The sequence below is a fragment of the Galeopterus variegatus genome, unplaced genomic scaffold (assembly GCF_000696425.1).
Source record: "Galeopterus variegatus unplaced genomic scaffold, G_variegatus-3.0.2 Scaffold429, whole genome shotgun sequence".
NCBI lineage: Eukaryota > Metazoa > Chordata > Mammalia > Dermoptera > Cynocephalidae > Galeopterus > Galeopterus variegatus.
Window position 1 is genome coordinate 463,739 of NW_007726540.1, and position 27,963 is coordinate 491,701.

General features: G+C 39.3%; 1 protein-coding gene across 1 annotated transcript in view; it reads left to right on the forward strand.

Annotated features, from left to right (window-relative positions):
- FBN1 (fibrillin 1) overlaps positions 1–27,963 on the forward strand; it is a 252,128-nt gene that overhangs the window by 114,233 nt on the left and 109,932 nt on the right. The window contains exons 7-13 of the mRNA XM_008568659.1: positions 3,329–3,454; positions 10,957–11,082; positions 16,579–16,737; positions 22,356–22,535; positions 23,155–23,295; positions 25,006–25,125; positions 27,631–27,756. Coding sequence (XP_008566881.1) covers positions 3,329–3,454; positions 10,957–11,082; positions 16,579–16,737; positions 22,356–22,535; positions 23,155–23,295; positions 25,006–25,125; positions 27,631–27,756 — 978 coding nt within the window. The remainder of the gene's footprint in view (positions 1–3,328; positions 3,455–10,956; positions 11,083–16,578; positions 16,738–22,355; positions 22,536–23,154; positions 23,296–25,005; positions 25,126–27,630; positions 27,757–27,963) is intronic.

Below are 27,963 nucleotides of genomic sequence, written 5' to 3' on the forward strand. Positions count from 1 at the left end.
AGGGTGGTGTAATCCTATTTAAAGCAGTGTTGTGCGTTGTAGCAGTGCTGTGCAGAAACACACAGATTTGTGAACAAGATCGTTTATGCTTTTCTTAAAATTTTTTTCTTAGTTTGAAACCATTGGAGATCCTCTGTCTCATCGGTTGTACTTAATTGACCTGAAGAAAATTGTTCCTCTCGCCATTTTACATGCTACATTATGCATTTTTTTACAAGTCAGAAATAAATTAGGATTTGTTTCACAGTTTTAAATATCCCCAGATGTTGCCTGCTTGCTGCTTCTCCTGCCTCCCATAGAAGCCCTTACTCTGTTTTTGGCTTTTCCTCCTGTTCTTCCAGCTGTACAAATTCTTTTATTGTCTGGATGTCTGGCAGGAAACAGGGGGAGGTGAACAGAGGCAGCTCCACACTAAACTGATGGGATTGAAAACTCCCAGGCTATATCTGTTTCCTTTAGACGTCTTCAGTGCTTTTTTTAGTAAGTTGCAGTATTTTCAGAGAATTCAGGGTATGCTTTTCTGAGGCAAATAGATAATAGTTTGGCTTTGTTCTATATGCTAATTCTAAGGGTAAAATGCAGTAAAACAGAACTTGAGCTTAGTCACACAGTTCTGTGGGTCTCCATTAAATTATACTTCAATAAATTCCACTTCTGATATTGTTGGTTCTGGCTTCCATGTAAAATGTACAAATCGTTTGTATGTCCTTGAACATAACCTTTGGAATGTCAGGAACATCAAGAAGTTACTTTGAGGGCCGGCCTGGTGGCGCACTGGAGAGTGCGCTGCTTGGGAGCGCAGCGGCGCTCCCGCTGAGGGTTCGGATCCCATGTGGAGACCGGTTCCCGCTCACTGGCTGAGCGCGGTGCAGACGCAACACCGAGGGTTGCGATCCCGTTACCGGTCAGTAAAAAAGACAAAAAGGAAAAAAAAAAAGAAGTTACTTTGAAACCCTGGAATAAATAAAGGAGTGAATTGTAGGATTTTATAAAATTAAGATTAAGTTTAGTTTCCCCTCTTCTTTGGTGCCTTCTTATTTTTCTCATCTTTAGAAATCCCAGTGAGTTTTAAACAACATGGATTTGGTGTTCTGAAGTTAGCTAATATCCAAGAACTCATTGACAGTGACCAGAAAGCCAGATTTAAGTGCCGAGCTGCCCATCAGTGAGTGAGTCATTGTCAGAGATTTGGGTACTAACAGAATGGGGGAAAAGAGAACGAAGAACTGCTTTCTCTTTAGCTTGCTTTTCCTTTCATACAATCTGAATTTTAACAACATTTGCTTCCTGTTCCTTCCTGACTCTGCTATTCAACATCCAAGATAAAAAAAAAAAGAAAGGTTTTTGATAAGAAAATTTGTGAAAACCAATGGAATCAAAATAGCTGTTATATTGCCACTTAGAGAATGAAATTCCTCTTGTTTTTTTTTTTTTTTTTTTTTTTTTTTTTTGGAGAGATCTTGCAATTGACTTGGGGCTCTCTTTGCTGGTGTTTATCATCCTTGGGCCAGAGGTGAGGGGCTGTGGGCAAATAGGTTCGTAAAGGAGCTTCAGTCCTGGAATGTACAGCCAGTAGAGGACGCCTTCATATATATTTCCTATTGGCCAAAAATCATATCCAACAAGACTACCTAGTTTTGCCTGTATGTAAAATATTTTTAAAATGTTATTTGAAATAACATTTGAATAAACATATTCAACATATCAAGAGGATGGAAAATTCTGGTCTAAGACAAAACTGAAAGCAGCTATAAAACATCATCTAATTATATTTCACATATAGCCATTCATTTGTGGGTCAAGTCACCCATTTAAAACAATAAGTGACACTTTTATAGCAAAATAAATTCTTGTTCCTTTAGTATCCCTTATACTGCATGCTGAATTTTCTCAAGAAGGCGGGTTGAGATCTTACAAACTGGCAATTGCTTTGTTGCTTCGCTCAATGAAGAATGACACTAAAGACTACACCAGGCTTCCAGATTCCTAAAAGAATACCTAAAGTAGAGGAAGGAATGTTAGACCGTTTCCTTGGAGGTTCTTTATTAAATTAGACTTTTCTATGTTATGAATGAAGAAATGGAGAGAATGTGCATGTACTTTTGTAGTGTTCATAAGTGAATATGGTGAGCCTGGGGTGGTTAATTTTATTCCTGGAAGGTTAATATTTGGGATTACACATAAGACCACAGGTTAGTCCTTAGGTGCTGAGGATAACAGCAGTGAGCAAAACTGATAAAGGTCCTGCTCTCTGGAAGCTTATACTGAAATCAAAGAGATACATATTAGGTCAGTTGGTGGTAGTCCTACGGAAAAAAAAAAACAGGGTCAGAAGAGCGGTGAGGGCCAGGGGCTCAGGTGTTGGCTGTGGGGCTGTCCAGGGAAGGGCTGCCTACTGCAGTGGCATTGGAGCTGAGAACTGAAGGATGGGGCAACTTGAGTCATGCAGCTCTCTGGAGGAAGTATATTTCAGGCAAAGGGGCAACCTCTCCAAAGCCCCGAGGCAGGTGCATTTGTGGCATATTTGAGGAAGCCAGTGGAGTAGAAGAGTAAGAGAGGGAGAAGAGTGGGAGATGAAGTCTGAGAAGCAGAAGGATCATGTAGAACTTTCTAGGGCTTAGCATGGACTTGAGTTTTGAGCTGGGGAGGGTCATGATCTGACTCGCCATTAAAAAGGTTCACTCTGGCAGCTGCTCTGCCAGAAAGGTAAGTCTGCAGCTGAGACTGCACATTTGCCTGGATATATCTTTCTCTTCTTGGCTTAATTTTCTGAATTGTTTAATTTTTACTGTGCAAGACAATTCTCCAGAATGTAAGGTGAACATTTTCTGCTTCATTTGTGCAAAAACCTTAGCTGTGTCATGCAGTCTGAGGGACCTTAAGTAAATTAAAGATAGTTCCATTGTAGAAATTTTTACCTTTTGATTTTAAAGATTTCTTGAATTACTGCCAATCTGGATATAAAGATGAGGCAGTGAACACTGGCCTTTTTTTTATCATTTAACCTTGTACCTTGCTGTATACGTAATAAAACACACAAAAGTTGGTACAAATATTCTCTTCTACATGAGGGAAAATGGGAGGTAGGAAAAATAAAGAATACTTGTGACTTTTTATAGAATATTCTTGCCCAAACTATGTTAATTACATAACTTAATTTATCTAATGTCATTCTGAGAAATAGTTTCATCACATTCCAAATATTGTGATGGAAAAATAACTCATTGATATAAATATGGTAATATAATTGCGAGCAAACTATCATATTGTCTTCTGCAATGAATTTTATATGCATCTTTCTTTCTCTCTCTCTTCTAAAACCTGACAGATGTGGATGAATGCCAGGCCATCCCTGGGCTCTGTCAAGGAGGAAATTGCATTAATACTGTTGGGTCTTTTGAGTGCAAATGCCCTGCTGGACACAAATTTAATGAAGTGTCACAAAAATGTGAAGGTAAGAAATCTCATGCTTTGCAGGGTGGTGGGGGCAGGCAGAACTCAACATCAGTGACAAGCTTGTTTGCAAATTGTTCCTAAATCCTTCTTTGTCATCCCTGTGAATGTGTAAATATGATATTCTTACCAGGAATAATATGCGTTTATGCTATTGAACCAGAAAAACCCTGCAGCTTTTTCCATTTTTATAGACCCAAAATAAGAGGTCCATCTGAATCAAATTAAATATTAAAACATGAAACATTTTTGAACCAATATTTGGTTTAAAATGTTTGACACATGTTTTTGCATAGTTCTAGAGACATGAATTTAAATTTGACCATTAGGTATCATTCAGAATGATATATATTTTGTGTTTTTCTAGTCAAAATGTATGTTTGATTTTTTGTGTGTGTGTGTGAGAGAAAGATCTATTAACTCTCATATTTATGCTGCTAGTATAAGCTTAGGATTTTTCTGCGGGATGATATATGCCTATAAAATGGAAACCTTTTAATGTTAATCAAACAGAAAAGTAACTTTTCATATGGGCATTTAGTTTATAGATTGGGCATCTAAAAATGTATATATAGAGGATGTGTTCATATTTGCCAGTACTGCTATCTGCCATAAAGAGGCCTGGCTTCCAAGTACAGTAATAATTCCTTCATGGGAGGGAAGCAAGTAGAAAATAAGTAGGCAACCTGGAATTTTCCTCTCTTTGATGAATGCATGTACCTTATATATGATAATGTCTGACAATACTGTAACAGCATTCTCAAGGCTATGTCTCTTATTGAGCTCAGAAGAAAGCTTTTTCCTTCATTCTCAACTCACTCTACCTGGAGTAAGCCGAGGTTTCATTTAGATGTATGCAGTTTTATTGTAAGCAGTTGCTGTTGTATTTATACTCCTAGACGTTAGCAGTGAGGAATAGTTCATTCTAAGTTATTTGTCTAGGCTCGGATTCTTAACCTTTTTTGGTTGCCACAGTATGTCCTATAAGCAAAAGACAGCTTTAAATTTAAGGTGTGATTCATAAATTACATATAAGACATTTAATATCTACTTGCTCTGAGACTAAATAATCTAACTCTGATAGAATTACCTTTATGGGTTGGAATTCTTTTTAGGTTATTAATCATCATAAAATATATAATTTATACTGTGTTCTTGAACATGTTATGAACAGTTATTTGAGGTAGCTGTCAAAAATACTTTAGTTCTTGGGCCGGCCCCATGGCTCACTCGGGAGAGTGCAGCGCTGGTAGTGCCGAGGCCGCAGGTTCGGATCCTTTATAGGGATGGTCAGTGCGCTCACTGGCTGAGCATTGTGCAGACCACACCGTGCTGAGCGTTGCGATCCCCTTACCGGTCAAAAAAAAAAAAAAAAATGCCTTAGTTCTTTCTGAAGGAGGGTTTTTTCAAAACATTTTAAATTTCAAAGAACAATTTAAAGTTGACTCTCTATAGACCAATGCATTTTAGAAGTTGTATTGTAGGTCTAAGTCGGAAGCAGAGAGTCTTGATACTGAAAACAATAAGAACTCACTTAGTTCCATCCTTTGACATTATAAATTAAGGACCTGTGTCTTGGGTGTAAGTGCCTGTCTGAGGTTATTCTGTGGTTCTAAAGTTTAATTCTTTTGATTCACGCTCTGGTGCTCATTGTACCATATCACACCACTTTTTTCCTACATGTGAGCCATTACCTCTAGCTTAACAACAGTACTTTCTGATATTTGAAACTATTTAAAATATTATGGTATAGATTTTCAGGTATTGTCATACATACCGTTTTCCAACATTAACTTAATAAGCTATTAGGGTTTATTGCATGCAAAATCCACATCAACAATGGGTTGTGTCTTACATTTTTTGGCTTTCTCAGTATAATATATTCACCTTCAAGAGATAAAGTCAGCTTCAAGATTTAGGGCAATATAGGCCATATGATCTGTCCAGTCTGTGTTTTGTTTTCTGGAGTTATGATAGCTTCCAGCCTGAACTAGAATTGATTTTCTGTCTCTTGATTTTTACTCAGACCAGTCAGTTAACAATCAGGAATGATCACCTTCTATAGATGTGGATGAGACAAAAGATGCAGATTCAGTGCTCAGACTGTAAGAAGAAAGATTCAAGTCCTTTTATTAATACTAAGCAAACCTATTACAGTGGTGTATCCAATGGACCAAAAATTCAGTCTGAGGATTAATCCTTTTACACACACACAATTTTTTTTTCTGGCTATGTATTGAAGTCAGTAACAGGATAAAAACAGAATACTTTTGGCTAGACACCCCCCCCTTTTCCATCTATGTTACATTAAATTTACATGATGATTTTTTCCTTCTTTTTTATTTTTCTATGCAAAATTGTTATTAGAAGAGAATGTTCTGTTAGTACTACGTGTGTGCTGGCCTGGAGACTTGGTTTGAGCATTGTTGACCAGTCGTACTGTGGTAGGAAAGTAATCAGAAAGTCTTCTGAGAACTCTTGGGGAGCTGGGTCCCCTTCTCCAACTCTCTTCCACTTATCCAGTCACAGTGCCTCTCTGTGGGAATGGCATAACTCTGGGCATAGGATGGTCTCTAGATGGTCAAGAGAGAGAACCCAGAAATCTGGGCCACGGCCACTGTGAGAACAAAAGATTCTATATGTGCCCTAGGAAGATAGTCAAGCTGTTAACAGTGGAGTTCTGTGCCCTTGTGAAAATTGTTCTGCAACAATTAGAATCGTGTTTGAAATGTGTCTTCCTCTTGACTCGGAAAGGAAGAGGTTGGGTACTTTGTATAGTACTTTAAAAGAGTATAACAACTCAGTCAAATTGGTTTTAGCAAATTCACAAGTTGCTAACCATCACTCCCTCATATGCAAGAATGGTTTTATTCAAATTTCCTTTCATGAGATCTTCCTCTTTGCAGAATTCTCCCTTCCTTCCTAAAATATTCTCCTTTTCCCAAAACTTAACAAAAAAATGTTGTAGACCCAGTTTTATATAAATGCATATAGTTTAGATACATTTGAAATATAAATTAACAAGCTGAAATGATTAAATAAAAATTATTAAATTTTCATACATTTAAGAAGAAAAAGGTTGAGATTTATAGCTGTGATTTGAGAAAAAGGGAAACAGAGTTCATGCCCACCTTTGTTGATTTTTCCAATGACTATGGAGTGTGCACAGTGAAAGGACACATGAGCCATTTCCTTTTGGAAACCAAGTCCATATTTGCATAGGTTACTGTGGGAGGAAATTAAGAAATAAAACGTGTAATTAAGGGATTAAGTTTTATTTCTGGAAGAAGTCCCTTGGATTCCTAATTAACCACTAATATTTTGGGATTTAGATTATCGTCAGCCCAGCCTTTAGCAATTATAATTGCACTGCATGATGCAAAAGACCTTTTTTAAAAATGTGGCTTTTAAGTCCATGCATTCCTTAATATGTGAGCCAGAAACCTCAGGACTTCCCCTTTCCAAAATAATGACATATTTATCTGATGGCTACATGCTATGAGGGGCTGTTATCCTCTCAAGCACCAAGGAGAATGCTTACCCCATTGCCACTGATGGGACTCCATCCTCTGAAGCTAGTTGCAGGCTCTTGAGTCTTACTACTCGAGGTAACTGGCTCCCTATGCAATTAGTTGAACAAAATCTCTGTGGTACAGGCAAAAGAGCCCTGGGAATAAGATAGAACTAGCCATAATCCTCATTAAGTCCCTGTATGATCTTAGACAAGTCCATTACCATCTGAGTTACTTCCAACTTTCAAATGAGGAGGTTGAACATAGTGATATCTGGGGGTTCTTTCCATTTCCACAATCCAGACTCCATCTTTACACTTCTTGATATTTTTAAGTTGTGATCAGACAACGGATGCTGCTTGAATAAGAAACCGTGAGAGCTGGCATATGTGGTGTGACTATACAACAGTGTGGCTGATGTTTTCTCCGCATGGCTTGCAGGATCAGCTTGTTTATAGTCACATGTTGTATACTGGGTTGAGTTTGTATGATAAAACGAATTTAATCTCACAGGCTCAGTGGTATTCATAATCATTGGTGTCACATATTGCTTTTAAACAGCTGCCACTATTTTTAGTATATATTTTTTCCTCACTTTTTTAGTAATCTAGACAGTCAGGATCAGGTTAACTAGTTTCCTCTGTCAAGTCCGTGATCTTAGACAGAACTTCTGGGAAGCTGAAAGCCCCAGTGATGCCTGTCCCAGAGAAGAGACTGAGCTCCATCCCATCTTTTCTCCATATCATTCCTCCCCTTCTGCTAAGGAGCCCGAGTATGGGAAAGGGGCTAGGGATGGGAAGAATGCCCAGGGAGAACAGGTGAGACAGAGTGATGAGAAGGAAGGACAGAAGAAAAGACAGGGTAGCAAGTGGGGGAATGGACCTACCATTTATGTCTCTTTTCAGGTCCCCAGAATGAAGCCTGTGAGGTCATGGGCAGCTGCCAAGAGATTTGTACTTCCCAGCAGCTCTGCCTTTCTTCTCCTGCTTCAAGGAACAGGGAGAAGTGCCCCGAGCACAGAAATAGCTCTTCCCAGACAAGCCCTCCTTCTCACCAGGCCTCGCCAGCCGGTTTACTTTTACAGCTGGCATTTGATACAGAATCGCTTGGAGAAACTCTGAGAAAAATCACCATTCTCAAATTTTTTCTTACTTGGAGTTCCTAAAATTCTATTAAAAGGGGATAAACACAGAGTGGTAAGAACTAGCAGAAATAATAAATTGGTACGAATGAGTTTCATAATGCAATTCCAATTCAGACCCCTTGTTCTGGACTTTGACTGTCAGGAACTTCCACCACAGCCAGGTAATGAAGTCAGAACTCTTGCTGTTATCGTTACAGAGCAATGGGACAGAGAAGCAAGGTGATTCAGGAAAGTGGAAAGGTGTTAGGTACCTGGAGGAAAAGGATGTGTCACTGAGGAGGGGACATTAAGGGGAAACAGAAGTCATTTAAGCTCCTTCAAATGTAACAATTTGGGCTAGTCCCATTTTATCTTTATCGGTGAAAACTGGAGAGGTGTGCACTATGACCTAGCTCCTGACCTGTTGGCCTTTGAAGGCATGCAGCTGGTGGAAACGCCCCTGCTGCCCACCTTACACCTGCCAGTTGGACACTCGGGCTTAGCATCACTTTGTAAATGATGAACCTCTTTGCTCTTTTTTACAGGTTTTACTCAAGTCAGTTTTCTGAAGGCCTCAGTGTAATGCAGGAGGTGTGTATGGGCACCAGAGGTACAGAATCAGGTCCCATGGTCACACCTGTCCTGTGTGGATTAGATGAGTTGACCATCTTACTTAGCCAGAATGTGAAAAATGTTTTACCCATCCTACCTAAAGCTAGTGCTGTTTTTAAATAACTTTTTCTGATAGATGCTGTCACTTAACCTCTTTGGATATTGATATATGTTAAGTGGGCTTAATAAGGATGGTAGCTGTCATTTCTATTAAAAGTTTGAGGAAATATTTGATTTAACAGACACTGACTCCTCATGTGATCTTTGACAGGTATTATATGACTCAGACATTAACTTTTAGGGACACTTTGAAAAAGACACAGTCTTCTTAATACCTTGATATTATATCTTCCTCTTTCCTTAAATGCGGTTTTGAATCCTGTAGGCTCTTTGGTATACTCATTTTTGTTGTTGTTGTTATATGACTCAGACATTAACTTTTAGGGACACTTTGAAAAAGACACAGTCTTCTTAATACCATGATATTATATCTTTCTCTTTCCTTAAATGCGGTTTTGAATCCTGTAGGCTCTTTGGTATACTCATTTTTGTTGTTGTTGTTGTTTGTTTCTGTTAAGTAGAAGTGTGGCTGGGGAAATACAGAAGGATCCATGTTAAAGAACTGTCTTAAAATATGCCTTGAGATATTATGCCAGTTCCAGAACCTTAGGCTCTGCCTGTGGCAGTTTCTCACTGACTCCAGTGAAATTTATATCTGTCGAAATAGAATAGGCACCTTTACCATTATACACCCTCACGATGACAGTGCTGTTTAGGTTAGCATTGACTCTAATATAAGCAATGAAATATTGTTTGGTTTAGCTTCTAGCCTAGCATAGAAGAATGCTGATTTTGCTTTTAAAAAGGTTAAACTGCCTATAAACAGTGTCACTGCTGCCTTTTTGACTAGCAAGGTGAACTTGAGTCAGAAGATACTTGAATCTTGTCCACTTAGAAATCTATTTTGTTTTATAAATGAAGAGCAGTACTTAGACTGGAGAAGAAACATGTTGAGGTTATAAGCCTTTCAGAGTTTCAGTGGTGTTATCCCGGCCATTACAGTTCTGCCAAGAGGTCAGGTCAAACATTACCTCTCCCTAGGTCAGTGCAGAAGCCCTACTGGTCTTACAGAGGAGGCAATGCACATTCCCTTGCCCCAAGTTCACTTCTCGGCTGAGAAGGAAGTTTGCAATTTCTTTTCTCCCTCTACTGGTGTCACGTCTATTGACATTTGTCAGTTCGTGGGTTGGGCTATTGAAAATCTCTCCTTGAAGAAAATGGTCAGATTTGTCCTAAAGGGCCTTTACTGCTTCTTTGGAGGAGACTTGTGGCCTCAGGCCCTGAGAGCAAACCCTGACTATGGTCTCCATAGCATTCAGGATATTTATTAGGGGATTTCCCTGAGATCAACACTGGCAGAAGAGAAGGAGGGGAATCGGAGTGGCCTTCACAGTTATATTCCATTGGGTCAAGATAATCAGACCTTTTCCCTCCTCCACAGTCAGACATTGGATGTGGACTGCCTGGAACGGGTGTGACCTCCGGAGAGGCAGCTCTCTGCAGTTCAGGAAATCCCTAAGGGGCTGAGAGCCAAAGGCCATCTGCCGACAGCATTCCCAGCAGCTGGGACAACAAGTCCTTCCTTGAAGGGGGGTCTGGGTGGATCACTCAGTGTCCATCACAGTTCATTTACCAAACCCTCAGAAAACCATCATAATGGTAGCTTGGGTGCTGAGAACACCAGGTTGTCACTGCCTATGCTCAGGCTGGTCACCCAAGTTGGCCAAGTCTTGCTCAGCATTCAGATCACAAGTTCTTCTCTGTAGGACTGCAGAATCTGCTTTGTGGAAAATAAGTTGAAAAGAAATGCAGGACATGATGCAGAATATAGGATAATTAGTAGGGGAGTTTAACTTAATGTAAAACATGGAGAAAACAGGGAAAACAAAATTTTAAAATAAATTACCTTTGGAATACTAGCATGCTATAGTTACTCGGTGAAACAGCAGTACATAGTTTACAAGGGGGTGATTTTACTTTGCTCTAATCTCTTGAATTTGATAAATCCCTTGGGTAAGTCATGTTGTGGGAAATAGCACCCACTCTTTGAGTTGACTGTTGCCTATGGAGCTTTTATTCTGTAAAGATGGCTGTTTCTAGGGACGCAATTTGACTAGTGTAATATCTGAATCCTTGTAATGATGAACCATTTTATACTGTCTTCTCCAAATACCGAAACTCTTCTTTATGTTCCAGATATTGATGAATGCAGCACTATTCCTGGAATCTGTGATGGGGGTGAATGTACAAACACAGTCAGCAGTTACTTTTGCAAATGTCCTCCTGGGTTTTACACCTCTCCTGATGGCACCAGATGCATAGGTACGTTTAATTACATACAGTGTGCATGGTTTGTGTAAGCCAGTCCCACCTTTCTAAACTATGATTTCTCACTTGAGGTAAAATGTACATTTATGGAAATGTATCAAACAGTTGAGCACCCTCTGAAAGAACAAAGGCACCCTGTGGTCTTGTTTTGGGATTTTTAGCTTCCCATAAAAGAGGGGTGATTCGGGAGCCCCAACAGATATCCCCAGTCTATAAATTAATATTGCAATTATGCTATTGCCAAACTTTGAAGCCATCCTTGATGTATCTCTCTTTTTACCCCCACTTTCAGTCATTTTTCAGGACCTGTGTTAATTTAGGTCCAAAATTTTGCAATAATCTCTTAATTGGTCTTCCTGCTTCTCTGCAATCCATTTTGTCAGATTTATCTTCCTAAAATAGTGCTTTGGTTAAATAACACTCTTGCTCAAAAATCGCTGGTAGTTTTCCGGTAGGGCTTGGAAATTAGTGGTGTTAAGTCTTGCGTCCAGTGGACCCTTCAGGTGCTGCAAACCCTCCAGGACTGCGAGGGTTAGGGAGAGCTGAGTGGAAGGGGCACCTGCTGCCCTACACCCACCCCCCACACTGCAGCCCTGACAATTATACTTTTGTCTGTTGTGGGCATTAGGCTTCCATGTATGATATCAATTAAATAAGGTATTCTGTTCTTTAAAAAATAGATTGGACAACTGCTGGATTCAATGATTGTTAAGACTTCCTTCAAAGTCCAGTATTCTAGATTAAAATTTAAGTTCCAGAGTGCATAGCCTGTTAGTTAAGGGGCTTTACTCTGTGACCCATCCCAGCCTTGCTAACCTGTCAGCACAGTCCTGGTTTCTCACCCCCAAGTGGGCCATTCATTTGGGTTCCTTCATACCTATAAATCTCATATGCTACACCACTCGGAGTACTCCTCTTCCCAACTCTAGCCCCTTTCAGGCTTCTGTTCAGGTTCTGTATTTTTGAGGACATCTCAGATCAGCTTACTTGAAAGCAATTTCTCCCTTACCTGAGGTATGCTTCACAGTCGTGGCCTTATAAGGAAGCTCCGTGTGTCTATATGTTTTTGTCTTCCTAATTAAGTTGTAAGTTCTCCTGAAAGACTACTGACTGCTATCTTCATATCCCTGGTAGTTTACAGCACACTTCCTTGCATGTAATAGACACTCCATAAGTATTTGTTGAATATCAAAATGAGTAATTTATTATTATTAAGGCAAAGCTAGGAAGCCTGTGGTACGTAGCTTTGAGGAAAGATGAATGCTATCTTTTGATGTTTGTTTCTGGTCCATATTTTCAAGGACACTAAGCTTTACATCTTCACCACAGGCTGTGATTTCAGACCAAAACTGAATTGCACTTGAAATTCTGAATTCCTTTTTACTTAGTCACATATAATAAAAGCTGGGGGTGGTCTCTCACAGTTGACGTTTGAATAAGTACCACTAGTGAGGGAAGTGCATCTGGACCTCTTAGGATTGCCTGATTTTCCGGGATTTATCCACAGACACTGGAACTGCATTGGAAGAATGACAAGACAAATTCACATAGCTCCTTTTTATTCCCAAACTGTTCCAATGTGACCTCCAGTGGATGTGATTAGCAGAGAGGCAGATCAGTAGGTTGGTTTTATCTTCAAAGAGAACCCCAAACTAAATTAAAGTGATTAATATACATTTACATTTCAGATGGTTTACATTTTAAAAATTCTTTTCAAAATTTTTTCAAAAAAAATATTTCAAAAATTCTTTTATCAAGTATATCCATGCTAACTTTTTACAAAGGAGGAGAGAAAGAGAACTAAGATTTGGGATCACCTCCTAGGTGTGAGGGATTTTATGTAAATTATCTCACTTAATGTCCACAACAGTATTTTGGAGGGGAAGGCGCTGAGATTTAGAGAGGTTGGATAAATGATTTGGTCCAATTGTTCAAGTGAAGGAGCTGAGGTCTGGCTTGGCCTGTCTGAGTCCACAGTGCAGACTTCTCCCAGTGCCTCCTTCCTGTGAACGTGGATGCAGTGAGCTCTTTCTTGCCATACCCCTAGGCAAGCACTGCCTCGCCTTCCTCAGAACTCTGTGGTTTCTGTAAGTAGCAACTTGTTACATTAAAATGATCTGGGTGACTATTTTGCCTTCCCTAATGCTCATATTTCCCTCCATGATAAACCACAGAGACCCCCAAAATTGTCCCTAGTGGCAGCAAAATACAAATAGTCCCCAGTGTATAAATGAGTCCAAGGTTTGTTTGTTAGGTGGTTGATTGGAATTAGTAAATCTAACCACCAAAACCCTTCCTGCAGAGTGGTATACAGTATTTTCTTTACACATCTCTGCTAACGATGAAATTCGACCTTTTACCTTCTGTCACCACATTCTAAGACTCCTGGACATCACCAGCACCAACATTCCCTTTGTCCTTGAAGTTCCTCCATTATCGTTTTATTTTATTTCTTGTTCTGTGATCTTCCTTTGGCACTTTAGAACACTTTGGTAGGGTTGTCTTTTCATGTTAGTGTGTCTTATCTCTCCAACTCCTAGGGGTCATAAAGATGTCCTGCCTCTAGTTTGGGCTTCACAACTTCTAGCTCCTGGTTGGACGCGACGTTGTTAATGATTGGGTAGGAGAGGTATATTGACAGACTAGGATGACCTACAAACACCTATTTAATCCATAATGTATTTGTTTTGATATAATGAGATTTCTGGGTCCAGAGACTAAGTGCCAAGTGATTTGGAAGGGGAGAAAGGAGGAAGGTTTATTACTTCTTTCCTGCCAGATGGCTTGGCCAGGGCATATTTAAAATGGAGGGAAGTGTCTATGGTTCCTCCTATTCTCTTTATGTCCTCCAGATCCTGACATTCTTCTCCCTCAGCTCCCATGGGTCTTCAGATTATCCTAAAAGCCACCCCTTACCCTCTGTCACCAGAATGGTTGCTTTCCCGCTTGTTACAGCATCACTACCTAAAGAAATGGAAAACTTCTGGCTGGTGTGCTCCAGGGCACAGTTCTTCCAGATAGTTCCTGATTTTCATGGTTTTCCCTTCCTTTTCTTATTAGCCCATAGGCTTCCTTTACAATTGTGAGTTGTGTAAACGGATGTATTTTTAACAAAGGTTCTCCATCAGCAAAAAAAGAAATTGGGAAAATGATTATTGTATGTGCAGGTGCATTTTGTAAATCAGGGACTGCCAGTAACCCAAATGAGACTGTAATTTTTTCAGCCCCAACATTCATCATTTTGATCAAGAGTCTGTGACCCATTAATTTAACATGTAAGTCAGCCAGATGGGCAATGATATAATATCACAGTTAATTTGCAAAATAATAGCCATGAGCCCACTAAAAGTTTGCCATTGGCAGCAGTACGACCCAGTTTTGCTCTGAAAGATGGCTCATGATGAAAATTATATGTACAAATTTCATAATTTGGTTAAGTGTTTACACTGGGTTTTGACCACCAAATTCATTTGAAGCTGGGATATAAGCCAGTTTCGAGTATGTCTTCCCATTCTTAACAGCCTTTGGTTTCCCTGCCCAACATATTTACTAATCCCCAAGTATATAAAGTATTAGTGGCTTTAAGGCATTGCAAATTAGACTGTAGGAAGTTCCATTTCTCCATCCTCGTCACAGGGGTGGTGCCCCACGTGGCTTCACAGAGCCTATTTGTCTGCACTCCCCTCTCCAGCCATTTATCCTGGACCTGGCTGGAATAAAACTTGTTCTGCCTCTTTGCTAAGACTATGCGTCTGACCAGGGGTGCGGGAACTGAAGCCACAAAAAATTCCTGGAAAGCACATTTATACTTGCTAGTGGTTTTAAGTACTTTTCAGAAATAATCTTATATCCTTTAAAGCTGACCCATAATTTTCTTTTATGGTTTGTCTAGGTTTGTCTTAGCTATCTTCACTTGAGGTTAATAATTTAAATGTTTTGAAATTAGCTTTGATTTTATTTTACTTCATTTTATTAATTTATTGAAACTCAAAATTTGAAGGCTTTGTGTTCTTAAGAATGATAACAGTTATAGTTATGACCCTCTGTGATCAAACTTGATATTTAATATTCAGACTTATAGGAAACATGGAGATTTATAGGAAACATGTCAGAATATTTGACATGGAGTCAAAGATTTTTGACTTTAAAACATTCTTCACTTTACAGACATATTACTTACTTTTTTCAAAACTTTATTTATTTTATTTTATTTTATTTTTTAGTAATGCACCACAAGCTCCCTACGAAATGCTCCTCCTCTCATCTTCTGTCTCTGGAATTCCTTAAGCCAATTCATTGTTGATTATTATATGGAAGTTTTCCTGCACACGTAATAAAATATTTATTTATTTATATTTGCCTTTATCAATTCGACTTAGTTTTTTTATTTTAATTTATCGTCTCTCTTTATTGATTCTTCCTTTTCCCCTCTTCCCCCCCCATCAACATCATATCTGTTCACTTGTCTTAACTAGTTCAAGGAATTGCAAAATATTATTTTTATATGTACAGAGATATATTTTACTCGAAGAGAGGTGTGCCCTCCACATATGTCAGATAGATGAAAGTGTTCTGTACTTTGCTACCTGCCTCCTCTATTTCCCTGTACTATCTCAAAGTTATGTGAGGCAGTTAGGTTTTTCTTACGTCGTGAGCTGTTTCTGGTAGCCTGGAGTTGTACTGCAGTGTGTCAGATGTTGTCATGACAGTCAGACATGATGTAACCCAATAAAAGTGATATATAGAAATGTGTGTTACCATGTTACTTTGAGAAGATACCTTTCTGCCAAAAAAAAAAAAAATTCCTTTGAGAACTGTTGTACCCTATAGGACTAAAAACTTGGAATTATGTGCATTTTGAACTTGTAAATAATTAGTACCTTATAAAATCTGTTAGGGCCCCAGGACAGAAGGAAATCTTGATTAATAAGCATTGGATCTAACTGCAAAATGGCTTGTTCTTAAAAAAAAAAAAAAAAAAAAAAAAAAAAAAAACCCTCACAAGTTTGACTCAGTTTCAGACTGAAAAATAAGAAAGATCTTTTAGAAATGCAGACTATAGTATGGACTAAATGTTGTTTTAAAATAGATTTATATAAATATTTGCCTAAAGTGGCTTGAATTAAATAGTCTGAAACCAAGGACAACCCAGTCTCTCGACACGTCTTTACAATAATTAACTGTCACCACCAGTGATTTTCTTAGTCTCTCTTTCCCTATGGCACACGTGGTTTTAATCTTTCGTTCCCACCTTGGGTGTGGAATGCGGGACTTAGGCCAAGGGCACCAGCACGCAGGGGCAAAAGGTGTGAGACAAGGGATTTCCGACTGAGCGTTGTTCCTGCGCGGTGCCCGCAGCTTCTCTTCCAGGGGGCAGATGTGTGAGTTAATCCTGCCATAGCCCAAGTGTGAAGTGTGGAGGTGCTGGGGCAGGGGGGTGTTGTAACAAGTTTGATCTCAATCATGTGTGTGTGTTTTTTGTCCTCCCAGATGTTCGCCCGGGATACTGTTACACGGCTCTGGCAAATGGGCGCTGTTCTAACCAGCTGCCACAGTCCATAACCAAAATGCAGTGCTGCTGTGACTCCGGCCGGTGCTGGTCTCCAGGGGTCACTGTTGCCCCAGAGATGTGTCCCATCAGAGCAACTGGTAAGAGCCCTTTCTGTTATCTGCAGAGTATCCCAACCCAACCCTCAGAAGCCCCATGACAGTGTGTGTGAGGCAGATCTAATGGAAACCCAGGTAAATGAATAAGATACCAGAAAATTTAAGAGATAACATGGAGGCAGATTTCCCCAGATAATGAGTATGAAGAATATAAAGGTAAATACAAAGAGGACAGTTTTCAGGTGCTGCTTCTCTCTGAGCTTTCTCATTACCACTCAAGAGCAAGCTTTTCAGGACGTCCGTGTTCGCTCTATTCTTACGTATTTCTTTCGACTCTCGTGTAATACTCAAGCTCGGTAGGATAAAACTCACCTTCCCAGAACACTTCAGGTGAGTTTTTCAGGACACATATGTCTCTTTGCTTTAATTGACTCTTTCCTCTTCCTTGTTGCCAAGTCCTTAATTTTTTTTCCTTCACAATATTTCTGTTATCTGTCATATTCCTTTCATTTCCATTAAAAGCTTATGTTCTCTAGTCTGGACTCTTGAAGTAGCCTCTTAACTGGTCTCATGAAATCCACAGCTGCCACATAAACATTTCCCAAAATGTGGCTCAACTGAACTGTAGTTAAAAAAATTACATTTGAGGAAAATGTAGAGAAAGATGTACAGAAAATTTTCCCCAGGATAAACTCAGGCAATAGCCAGCAGTCCAAGTCACTCCATTTCTTGCAAAGAAAATTTTACTACTTAGAATAGCATTAGAGTCCCCAAATCTGATCCCAGTCTGATCCCAGTTCACCTTTCAATTCTTGTTCTTTGTAAGTAGCTTTATTTTCTAGTTAAATTATATGATTGAGTTTTCCTTGAACCCAGTCTGAGCATGTCTCTCTCTCTCTTTTTTTTTTTAACCCCAGTCTGAGCATTTCTAAACTCAATCTCTTCTTTTTTTCCTAAAACTTCTTCCTAGTTCAGGTCCTTACTCCCTACTCCCCACTCCTGCCACACTTGCCTGCTATATACCCTCTTGTCTGTTAAAGACCTGCTCAAACATGACCTAATCCATGAATATCCAGAGATAACCACAGCTAGAAATGCTCCCTTCTTCCTCGTGCTCCAGTGGTTCTGGTTTGTACCATTGCTGTGGCACAAATCCCGTACTGCTCTGCGTTGTGCCTATGTGTGCTCACCTATTGTTTTTTTGTAGTTGACAGATCTCATTAGGAAGTCTCATTCGTTATTGTAGTCCCATATTCTCATGCTTTTTTTTTTTTACACTTCCATGGTATTTAGCAAAATCTTGCTTATAGGAGGCATTCAAATCGAGTGAACAACTTACTAAGTGTTACCTTTCCCATCAATTCTAGGTTAAAACTGGGCTTAACGTGGTTCCTGAAAAGTGTGTTTAAATCAGGGAATTTAGGAGAGGATGTATAAATGTATAGTTAACATAACACTGTAGAGTGTGCTGTTCACAGAATGTGAATTTCCTATTTTCATAGGTTATGGATCTGCTCACAGATGTTACTATAAGATTTCTGTTTATTACTGAGAATTATGTGTGAATAAAAGAAGCAATAAAATCTTACAATACATTTTAACATATAACAAGTCATATATTTTTCTGATTTGCTCACCGTCTATGGCCTAAAAATATTGGTGGGATTGTAAATTAGTACAGCCATATGGAAAATAGTATGGAGTTTCCTCAAAAAATTAAAAATAGAACTACCATATGATCCAGCAATTCCACTGCTGAGTACATATCCAAATGAAATGAAATCAGTGCATTGAAGAGATATCTGCACCCCCATGTTCATTTCAATATTATTCACAATAGCCAAGATATGGAGTCAACCTAAGTGTCCATCAATGGATGAATGGGTAAAGAAATGTGGTATATATACCCAATGGAATACTATTCAGCCTTAAAGAAGAAGGAAATCCTATCATTTGGTACAACATGGATAAACTGGGAAGATGTGATATTAAGTGAAATAAGCCAGGCACAGAAAGACAAATACCACACAATCTCACTTACATGTGGAGTCTAAAAAAATAGGACTCATAGAAGTAGATAGTAGAATGGTGGGGGTGTGGGGTTTGGGAAGATGTTGGTCAAAGTATACAAAATTTCAGTTAGATAGGAGGAATAAGTTCTTTAAGTGTTCTTACCATAAAAAATAAGTATGTGAGGTAATGCATATGTCAATTAGTTCTATTGAGCCATTCAGTAATGTATACATATTTCAAAACATCATGTATGCAATAAATACATGCAATTTTTATTTTTCAATTAAAAATGATAATAGATAGATAAATAAAACCTACCTTCTTTAGTTCACTTCTGTTTAGTAGATCACTGCTTAGAAGCACATAACTTACTATCAGGATGTATGGCTTGGGGACCAGGAGAATCACTTTTTAAATGCATATGTTAACTTGGGAATCAAAAGCATTAATGTGGATTCCTTCCTGTGTTGAGGCCTTGAGTAGGAGAGAGAGGACTGGAGCAGGTTTAGGTGCCTGCAGGAAGACCTACTTTGGGACAAATAGAACAGAAGCCCAGGTTCCCATGTGTGGCTTTGCAGGGAGCTGCTCTCCCATGTGTACCACTGAAAGATGCACAACCCTGTGCCTAGAGCACAGCAGATGATAGAGCAAACTAATTTGCAGGTAGGTTTTTGTTTGATCAAATGTTATAGTACTAGTGCTACAGAGCTCTGGGCTCTTAACTTATGAAGAGTGATGGTATGGGAAGGATTTTAGATTGGTCAGCTTTTCACTCTTCAAAAAAATCAACAATTATCTCTGGGTTAAATGGAGATAGGAAAGATAGACATCCACTGAACAAAATTAGCTCCAGGTTGCTGATCCTGAATGTAAAGGCATTCATGGGAAAGTTATCAATCTGAGGAGGTAGGAAGGAGTATAGGACCGAGTATGATACACTATCCTAGAGAGGGTAAGAAGAATTTAGTGGCATTCTTAAAGTAAAATACCCACTTAATTAGCAGAAATACTGATAAACTATTGTCTCAGTAAGTTTTCTGATGCTATAACAGAATACAGACTGGGTAATTTAGAAAGAATAGAAGTTTATTTGGCTCACAGTTCTGGAGGCTGGGAAGTACAAGAGCATGGCACTGGCATCTGGTGAAGGTAATCCCATGGCAGAAGGGGTAAGGGCAAGCAAGCATGTGAGACAGAGCGAGAATGGGGGCGGACTTATCCTTTTATCAGGAGCCCTCTCCTGCAATAACTAACCCACTCTAGCAGCAACAACATTAATCCATTCATGAGTGCAGAACCACCATGACTAATCACCTCTTAAAGGTCCCACCTTAGGGGGCAGGCTGGCTGTTTAGCTTAGTTGGTTAGAGTATAGACTTACAACACCAAAGTCATGGGTTTGGATCCCTGTACCAGACAGCTGCCAAAAAAAAAAAAAAGGTCCCACCTTGTAATACCATCATAATGGCATATTGCATTTCAATATGAGTTTTTAAAGAAGACATTTAAACCATAGCAGCTGTTCAACTTCTTTTACACAAATCCTAAAAGCCTTATAAAGAAAGGCTGAATTGATGCTTACAAGTGCCTGAAAGCAAAGTGAGCCTCTTAACATTCAATTAAATCCAACACATAGTTAATTAATTTTTCTTATGTGATATTTGCAGGGCTACGCTGAGAGTGGGAACTAGTCATGAGTTAGATATGATCCTTGACTTCAAACACTGCACTGTCTTAGTGGTAGACATCTGGTGGGAACAAGTATTCAGAGAATGATGGATATGGCATGTCCAGGTGATAACTCTGTAGGAGGGATCATTGTGGCTTGACAAAAGGGATTGTAGAATCCTAAATCAGGGAAACATAAACAATATATGAATCCTTTCTCAATACAGTCAAGTACTACAGAATCTCTGTGAGTTGAAACTCCAGATAAACAATAATTAAAATGCAGTAATAGAATTCTCTGAAAACATAAACTTGATCCGAGTTGGTGATGTCAGATATGATTGAAGAAGTTTTCGAGATGGCGCTGGCATCTCTAAATATCAAGTATCAAGTGGATACATGGTAGTTAGGCATATTTAGCCACATGTGAAATGGCAGAATGTCCCATGACGTTAAAATATGAATGTATTTCAGTGAGACATATTACTGGGTTAGATTAAGTTAAATTTTAGTCCACAATGAAAAGAAAAATATTAGCTTAATTTCTATTAATGGCTTAAACTAGTGAAGAAAGTATCTGTGGGAGAATTACTGTGTGAATGTGATAAAATTATCAACATTCTGCCAAGAGAGAAAAAATTGTTTTAGGTCACACAGTTTACTTATAGGAGGGAACTATGACAGAATATGGCTATTTGTAGAAACATGAAAATGAGTAAAGTAAATACGTCCCTGGAAACCTGAATGCTGCTTAACAACATCTTTTTCAGACGCTCAGGAAAAAGTGTGTCACAAACCTAAAAGTGATTTATTCTAGTAAAGACCTGGCATTGTGAAAAATAGCAATCATCCTAAAAATGTGCAGTCATTGGGAAACAAGTTGGGGTGTACTAGTGCAGAGGATCATTATACAACATTAACACCAGACCCACCCGGCCCTGCCCAGAAGTCTCCCTCCTCCCCCCGCCCCTGCATGGGCCACTTCATCTATTTTGTTGTCTCTTACCAAAGACTAATCCTCAAGGTTCTTTCAGCCTCTGTACCCCCTTCTCTTTGCCTTATACCTTTTCTTAGATGAGTTCATTCATCCCCATGGCTTTAAATACCATCTCTCTACTGATAACTCCAAAGCCTATATCCAGCCCTGATCTCTCCTTTAGGCTTCGAACTCTCTTAAGCAACTTCTATATGATTTCTCCACTTGGATGTCTGACATCTCAAAACAGAACTTCTTCAAATGAAACTTGGCTTCTACCCACCAAACCTGCCCTGCTGTAATTTTTCCCATCTCAGGCAAGGGCACAAACATCTGTCCAATTGCTCAACCAGGAGACTAGAAGTCATCCTTGATTTCTTATTTCCTCAGTTCTGACATTTACTTCTTTACCAAACACTACCCGTTTATCTTGGAATACACTTCAAATTTGTCCTCTTCCATCCAATTCCATCACTGTGTCCCTTGTCCAGTCATCATTATCTTGTCCTTGGTCTTCTGCAAGAGCCTTACTTCCCTCTAGTACTTTCTCCATCTTCTGAAAATGTTCATCTGATCATGTCCCACCCCAGCTGAAGACCTCCAGTGGTTTCCCATCAAGCATAAAATAAAATCCAAGAATCTCATGTGCTCTGTAGAGCCCTGTGCGGTCCACAGGTGAAACAGGATGGAGAAAGTAGCATGGTAGGATTTCCATGAGGTGCATTTTGATATAGGTAAAAACTTCCTAGGTTTCGGGAGGAGCATGTGGTACACACTTTGGGGAGTTTGTTTTTGGTTTCAATTTATTGTTCCAGTATAGTTACTGCTGTAGATATTAGAGATGCAAATTAAGTCAGTGTTTTGTTTTTTTTTTTCCTTTTCTCCAATTGACCTATGTGGTTGGAAGATCAGTTTATTCAAAGATTTCTTTAAAGTGAGGTGACTTCTGTGGGCCTATGACATAAGCTCAGCTATTGTGTAATGTTGTGTTATATTTTTCCAGAGGATTTCAACAAGCTGTGCTCTGTCCCTATGGTAATTCCTGCGAGACCAGAATATCCTCTCCCACCCCTTGGTCCCATTCCTCCAGTTCACCCTGTTCCTCCTGGCTTTCCTCCTGGACCTCAAATTCCGGTCCCTCGACCACCAGTGGAATATCCATATCCATCTCGGGAACCACCAAGTAAGAATTCAAAAGTCATCTAGTTATTTTTCTTGCATTAATCAGGTTGACATTTTCTATTTGCTTATCTGCATTAGTCATTGTTAGATTGTTGGATTAAAATTTGAGTTTATATGGTGTTGTGTATATGTTTTCTTGGTTTTCCTATTGTGTAGAGAAAAGTGGGAGGTTTTCATACTCTCCAGAGACTAATGTCCTTTTGTTATTAATGTTTTCAGCCAACTCTGGGAGAGTTATGGGAGAAATTTAAATGTGATTCACAGGAAGAATTACCAGAGGAAGTATAAAGTTATACTTTGCCAAGCAGTTTTGCAAGTATTTAAATGCCAGTAACTCACTGCCTTTGTTAATTCCCCAAACTGGAGGCTTGAGGGTGAGGTGGTGAATGGGGCAGGGAGAAGCAGGCAGAGGAGCAGGCTGCAGCTGGGCCAGGGCAACTCCCTTCCTGCACCGCTGGGCACATGTGGTCTCTGTTGGCAGGAACGGAAATATGCTCTCTTGTCACCAGATGATAGTGTCTGCCTTTTTGTATGATTCATCATCTTGACAAATTAAGTACTGATGAAAGGTGCTATAGTTATAAAGAATTGTAATGGAGTTTAATGTTATCTAAATTTAGGGGTGCTGCCCGTCAATGTCACTGATTACTGCCAGTTGTTCCGCTATCTCTGTCAGAATGGACGCTGCATTCCAACTCCTGGGAGCTACCGGTGTGAGTGCAACAAAGGGTTCCAGCTGGACCTCCGCGGGGAGTGCATTGGTACGTGATGATTACCACATCTGCACCAAGAGGCTGTTGCAATTCTGTTCCATGACTGCACTGGTTTTCTATTGCTGCTGTAACAAATTACTTTAAATTTAGTGGCTTAAGACAAAACAAATTTATTATCTTTTAGTTCAGTAGGTTAGAAGTCCAACACAGGTCTTACCGGGCTAAAATCCAGGAGTTGACAGAGCTATGTTCCTTTTGGAGTCTCTTGGGGTATAGAATCCATTTCCTTGCCTTTTCCAGCTACCAGAGGCATCTTTGGCTTATGGCCACTTCCTCCATCTTCAAAGCCAGCAGTGTAGCATCTTCAGATCTCTCTCTGCCTCTCTGGTTTTCTCTTCCAATTTCCTCTTCCACGTTTAAAGACTTTGTGATTACATTAGGCCACCTGTAGAATCCAGGAGACTATGTGCATCTCAAGGTCAGCAAACTAGCAGCCTTAATTCCATCTGCAACTTTAATTTCCCTTTGCATGTAACATATTCTCAGGTTGTGGGGATTAGGACATGAACATACTTGGGGGCCCGTTATCCTGCCTACTACAGTGACTTTTAACTTTCATTGTAAAATAGCTTAAGTCCTTGCTGGACTTAAGTCATTCCAATTCAAGTCATGCTACCAAAAGCCTGACCATTAAAAGAAATTTAATATTAAAAGTATCCCCAAATGAAAACTCGCACGTTTTATTAATTTGAACGGGTAACTTACCAACTCTCTCTAGTTAGTCATTAAAAACTGAAGAGAGAAACTTTAAATTGCTGACAAGGTATTTAAACTAGAGTATAGAGGAAACGTAACACAGAAATCAACTTGTTGAACTGAATAAGATTACGCAGTTGCATTTACTTTAAAAAAATAAATAAATTCATCTCATAGTTCTTCTATAAATTTCGATTCTGTAATTATGAATCAGGCAGAAATGAGTAGTTCTTTTCCCAAGCTCTTTAGTTTCCTGGTGATAGGAGCGCCCCTTCTGGAGGTCACCCAGAGCTGGGTGGAAGAGGGAGCATCGGCTGAGGGTTGGGGAGTGCAAGGGCAGACCTGCATCTGTCTGCCTCTAGGAAACCTGTGGACAAGCGGGTTATCTGCACTAAGCCTTAGCTTCTGCATCTTTACAAACAGGGGATATAAACCAGCTTATCTCTAAGTATACTGATAATTCTAAGCAACTATAAAACTAGTGGGAAGCTGTGGTTGAGGACATCTGGGGATGGGGGCGGACTCTCTGGTGGGTGAGAACTAACCTTTAAATGACAGTTGCTTCATGTTCTGTTCAACCATTCTTAACAACTCAGCAGGGGATGCTTAGATATGGTCAGGCCTTCTTTTCATTGAAAAACTAGAGCTTCAAGAGATACTCAGAATCCTATCCAGAAGCCACTTCTGAAATGTTAGTCTGTTTGATTTTCTTAGGCCAGACTCAAGACAAAGAAAATGTTTGTTCGCTTGGAGTGTTGAGTTGCTGCATATTTGGAATTTTTCTCTGAAAAATGACACACGAAGATAATACACTTTAACGGCTCAACCAGTCTTCAAGTGGCTAGTGACATGGTGTGTTGTAGAGGGAAGAAACAAGATCCTTTAATTATGCTATTTATTTCTTAAAAGGGAAATATTTTATACATATAAAATAAACCAATGAAGTCTTAGAATTATGAGCTATTGCTATCTAATTTCTAACTAAAATATGCTGTTTTGCAGATGTTGATGAATGTGAGAAAAACCCTTGTGCTGGTGGCGAGTGTATTAATAACCAGGGTTCATACACCTGTCAGTGTCGAGTTGGCTATCAGAGTACCCTCACCCGGACTGAGTGCCGAGGTATGGTCCTAGCATGGAACAGGGGGCACACCTGCTGAATGAGGGGTTTGCTTCAAAGGAATTCAATGGAGTTTGAATAACCCTTGTCAAAAGAGCCTAATATAGTCCCTTTTAACTTTTTGCAAGTAATCCAAATATTGTCACTCTGCAGGCCAGTGTCATAAAATCTCGCAAACATTCAAATTATTTTAAAAGATGCCTCTGTGCCTATGGTCATATCTTATTTTCACTCCTCTTTTGTCTCATTACTATTGTCTATTAATTTTTCATCTGAGAGCTAGAGAATGAGATTGTGCTTGTGACATACAGACTGAGGACAGTTTCAGGTGAAATTGTATGAAATCAGTTTCTTAATGGAAAGGTCTAAAGGATATGGAAGTCGCCTATAGGTCCTTGCCGGTTATTAGTGTGGTCAGCAGCAGCTTCATCTGGGAGCTGTGTGGAAATGTGGAATTTCAGGTTCCACCTCAGACCTACTGAATCAAAAGGCAGGCTTTTAACAAGACCCCCTGATGATCTGCGTGCACATTAAAGTTGGAGAAGCTGCTATAAATGTCCCTGCATAAAAATTTCTCTTCAGGTTTATTAATTAGTTCATTAGGCCATTTAATGTGTCTTTTATTAAATGATTTTATGTACTAAAATTCTGGGACAAAAATAAATATACTGCCCACCCTCAGAGAACTCAAATATCTATCTCTATCTCTATTTATGAATTTGGCACAAGATGAACTGTTTCATTAATCCAGTAAAGCCAGATAAAAATAACAAGTGCAGTGAAAGGTAGGGAGGTTTATATCACTTTAAAAAATTGGCAGTTATTGATAACAGTTTATCTTCTTCTTATAACAAAAGCTCTTTGTGTGAGTTGAAGACACAGAAGTTTTAATTAGAGTGAACTGGTTTCAAAATATTTGAATTTCATTCTGACTTAGAGATTTCTTGCCATTGGTATATATTTTAGTATACTACATATAAATGGCAATTTTGTACAGAAAAAAACTGGAATGTGCTGTTTCAACCTGCTAATATTTCTATTAATGGCCTACTTACTGAATTATAAATATGAATAGGTTGAATATTTAACTGAGCTGAGAACCTTCTTAATATTATAACTCTTGTTTAAAATAATTAGCATGTACAAACATTGTACTAAGCATTTGCAGTAGTAGAAAATAAAATGAAATGAGTGTCCAGAGACTGCACTATTAAGTAAGCAAAGAGAAGCAATTATTGACAGCACTCAGCCAGAGCAAGGGCCAGCCAGTGTAAATGCATGTGGTTGTCATCAATTTAAGACTTAATTTACTAGAGACTAAGGATGACCTGAATGCCTCAAGCATTGTCTTCTTTAAAAGCTGGTGCTAAGCTCATCCTGAACATGAGAAGTTGAGCTCACATTATTCAGTAGATAAAAATACCACAGAATGGTCCAAAGGCTGTGTTCCTAGCTGAGAAGAAGTACATGAATAGAAGGAGACAGAAGAGACAGAAAGTAGAAGGGAACTTTGACTAGCAAGCTTTTAATGTTTCTTATCAGGCAATGAGGAGCCCCCTGGCATTTTGAAATTGGTGAGGAGAGAAAAAGATGAGCTCTGTATCCTGTTTATTTTAACCTTGGGCACCAAAAAGTTATAGAAACCTTGATAAAAGTCTGTGCTAGAATACGTGGCTTTTATTGTTTATTGGAGTGTGGAGCAAGTCAGATTTTAGCGAGGATTAAGAAATAAATGAGAGAGAAAAAGATCATAGGTTGCTGGCACAAAGATCAGACAGAAGAAAAGCCCAGACTGCCTCAGCTAGTCCAATGACTTGTGTGGAAACCACTGCAGGAGCTGCCCAGAAAGAAAGTGCGTCTGAGGGTCAACCACAAGACACCGTGCAGACGCAGGGCAGACAATAACAGATATGCCACGAATGGACATTGTTGTTGTCCAGAGGATGTTCAGGGCACTTCTACTCAGGAGAGTGTGGCCTTAACTCTGCATAGACAGGTCTGCTCCTAGGGGCAGACAATAACAGATATGCCACGAATGGACATTGTTGTTGTCCAGAGGATGTTCAGGGCGCTTATACTCAGGAGAGTGTGGCCTTAACTCTGCATAGACAGGTCTGCTCCTACCCAAACTCTACACAGTTCCGTGGACCCTATCTTGTGGGAGTAAGCCCTGGAAATGATTGTATGCTGTGTAGACAAGGCCATTTATGTTCATCCTCTTTCATGTTCATTCAGGTTTGTAGCCTCTGGAAACTGAGGGAAACAGATAATCCAGTGTGCCATCTTGTCCACTTTAAGTTGATTATTAATCTTTAAATGAGAGATCAGACACAGGTTATTTAAGTTATTGTCATTTTTAACACTTCCATATCGGGCTTTATTGTTTACGTTGGCATAATTTAAGTGCAAGCCTGAGATCATGAGTTTGGAAATGGAGGGAGGGAGAAATAAAGTAATTTAAAATCCCCTAAGTAAAGCTATTTCTCCCTTTTTAACTTTGATTTTAGACATTGATGAATGCCTACAGAATGGCCGGATCTGTAATAATGGACGTTGCATCAACACAGATGGCAGTTTCCATTGCGTGTGTAACGCGGGCTTTCACGTTACACGAGATGGGAAGAACTGCGAAGGTAATGACAGCATCCTGGTGTTATTCGTCTTCTTCCCCCACAGTTTTGGTATCGTGTCTTTAACAAGACCACACCAAATATTGAGTGAAAGGTCGAGATGTCAAATATATTTCACATGTTGTTATCTGGGAGTCAAGCCTACTTCTACACAGTATTCATGTTTTTAATCCACGTGTGTGAATTAAATAACATTTTAATATACTAGGA